The sequence below is a fragment of the Penaeus monodon genome, chromosome 20, assembly GCF_015228065.2.
Source record: "Penaeus monodon isolate SGIC_2016 chromosome 20, NSTDA_Pmon_1, whole genome shotgun sequence".
NCBI classification, from domain to species: domain Eukaryota; kingdom Metazoa; phylum Arthropoda; class Malacostraca; order Decapoda; family Penaeidae; genus Penaeus; species Penaeus monodon.
Genome location: NC_051405.1, coordinates 30,812,413 through 30,814,471, shown reverse-complemented (window position 1 = coordinate 30,814,471; position 2,059 = coordinate 30,812,413). Strand labels below are relative to the sequence as shown.

Sequence of the window (2,059 nt, the reverse complement as noted above, 5' to 3'; positions counted from 1 at the left end):
TATATTATCTCTTAAGAATTGTGAATATATCTGTACATCAGTCATGTAGAATTTCAGTTCGTGAATCTTAACTGACATACACTTTATTTTATTTCCTTCTTGATTTAAATTTTTTAAACTAAGACCTTAATTTGTAGAAAACAAAATTAGGTAATTTAAGAGAATTTTACGAATTACATACATAGTATTTAACTTATTACTGCAAAGTCATGGTGAATCACTGAATCATTATATCCTTTATTTTTAAGTTATTTGTAAATTTATTAAGAAATGATAATAAATCTCATAAGGCTAATGATTTTTTTTTTTTACTTTTTATATAGATTTGGAAGAAAAGATTGAGGTTTATTGTATGTTTCTATATGAACTGCCATTCTCAAGATAACAATTCTTTATTCAATATTTTGAACCTGATTATGAAGCTCAGGCCTCTGTGTGTGTCTTATTTCCATATAAGTTACATAAAATATGATTATGAGGATGTAATACATACTATATACAAACAGGTTACACAATATACAGATCATATCTAGATCATACACTTCAGAGGTTCCCAGATGTGGGAACACAAACGCTAAAGGACATACTATGGCATTTGTTCGGATGTGCCTCAGTGGTGAGTGCCATGGTGGCTGGCATGACATGGGGGGGGGGGGTGATGGTCATGGTGGAGTGGGTAATGGTATGGTTGGTAAGGGTTAATGTTAGGTAGTTTGTGGTGGCGTGAGGGCTGTGGTGACCAGGTGGGTGTAAAACTTCCAAAGGGCATTGGGTTGATTTCGGAGTTTTGAGAGGTGCATAATCGACTGAAGTGCAAGAAATACTGATATAGTGTCACATGTGTAAATAGTGTTTTGAAATTCAGACCAACAAGGTTAAGTACATGTTTGATAAACTGTGATACAAAGAGTAAAGAATGTAATTAGTTTGTGCATGTTATTTGTAGATAATAATAAAGTATTACATTTTATTATTTAATCAAATTCTATTACATTTCCATTTAGAATCTCAATTTTTCCTTCAGTGAGATAATGGCAGCGAGAATTGCGAGGTTTGGATCGTCAAGCCTTAGACCTTTAACAAGGGCTGTGTCTGTCCTGGGCCCCAAAGTATGCACTGGAAAGAAACAAGTTCACACAGCACCTGTTGCATATTTCCCAAAGTGTGAATTAACATCAAAAAGGTAAGTCAACAGGTATTATTTTACTCTTGGACAACCTCAGATTTTCTAAATAAACGTTCTGTCATTTGATTGACAGCTAGGTCCTAAGTCTTGTTTCATCTATGACCTATCTAGCACATGAATAAAGGAAATATTTATTGTTATATGTAACAAACCAATCTTCAGTCATGTTCCATATTACCAGCCAACTAACATGCCTGCTTCATTTCATTTGAGTTATGTGCTCCTAAATGCCACAAACTGCAGTGACACAGGTACCTGATCCTGTTAGCAAATTTTGGCAATTTCATTGTCAAATAAGGAGTTAATTAGAGCTCTCTCTTGCCTTATGTACATGTTTCATGTTTGCTGGCCTTTGCCTATAAGATCACTATGTTGTGTTAGATATGGAAGCCTCACCACACTAGTAATATTGCATACTTGCTGGGTTTATTTGTTTTGATTTTTTGAATTAGACAAGTTTTTGAGTACCTCAATATTTACAGTAACCAAAGGTCAAATAGGTGAAGAGATTAAAACAAAGAGGAAGTTCAGTACAAAAGTTATTTTGGGTAGACAAGACCAAAAATAACACTATCTTCAGTAAAGGTAGACAGTAAGTTATTCAATTTGGCAGATATCCTGTTGAAAGAGGTCCATTTTCCCAAATAACACCTGAAGATATCCAGTTCTTCACTGAGCTTCTTAGTCCACATAGAATCATAACAGAGGAATCAGAACTTGAGGGCCATAACACTGACTGGCTAGGAATGGTACGTGGAGCTTCCTCTGTTCTTCTGAAGCCCAAGACCACAGAGGAAGTATCAGTCATTCTTAGATACTGTAATCAACATAAGCTTGCAGTCTGCCCTCAAGGTATAGATATATTCAGTTTTT

General features: G+C 34.9%; 1 protein-coding gene across 5 annotated transcripts in view; it reads left to right on the top strand.

Moving 5' to 3' along the window:
- LOC119585762 (D-2-hydroxyglutarate dehydrogenase, mitochondrial-like) overlaps positions 1-2,059 on the top strand; it is a 6,630-nt gene that overhangs the window by 444 nt on the left and 4,127 nt on the right. For 3 of the 5 annotated variants that reach the window (XM_037934468.1, XM_037934472.1, XM_037934470.1), the window contains exons 2-3: positions 1,025-1,183; positions 1,800-2,038. In XM_037934468.1, the coding sequence (XP_037790396.1) occupies positions 1,032-1,183; positions 1,800-2,038 (391 nt within the window). In that variant the 5' untranslated portion in view covers positions 1,025-1,031. Of the gene's footprint in view, positions 1-506; positions 617-736; positions 875-1,024; positions 1,184-1,799; positions 2,039-2,059 lie in introns of those variants that run through there. The other 2 variants (XM_037934469.1, XM_037934471.1) reach the window with 2 other exon arrangements.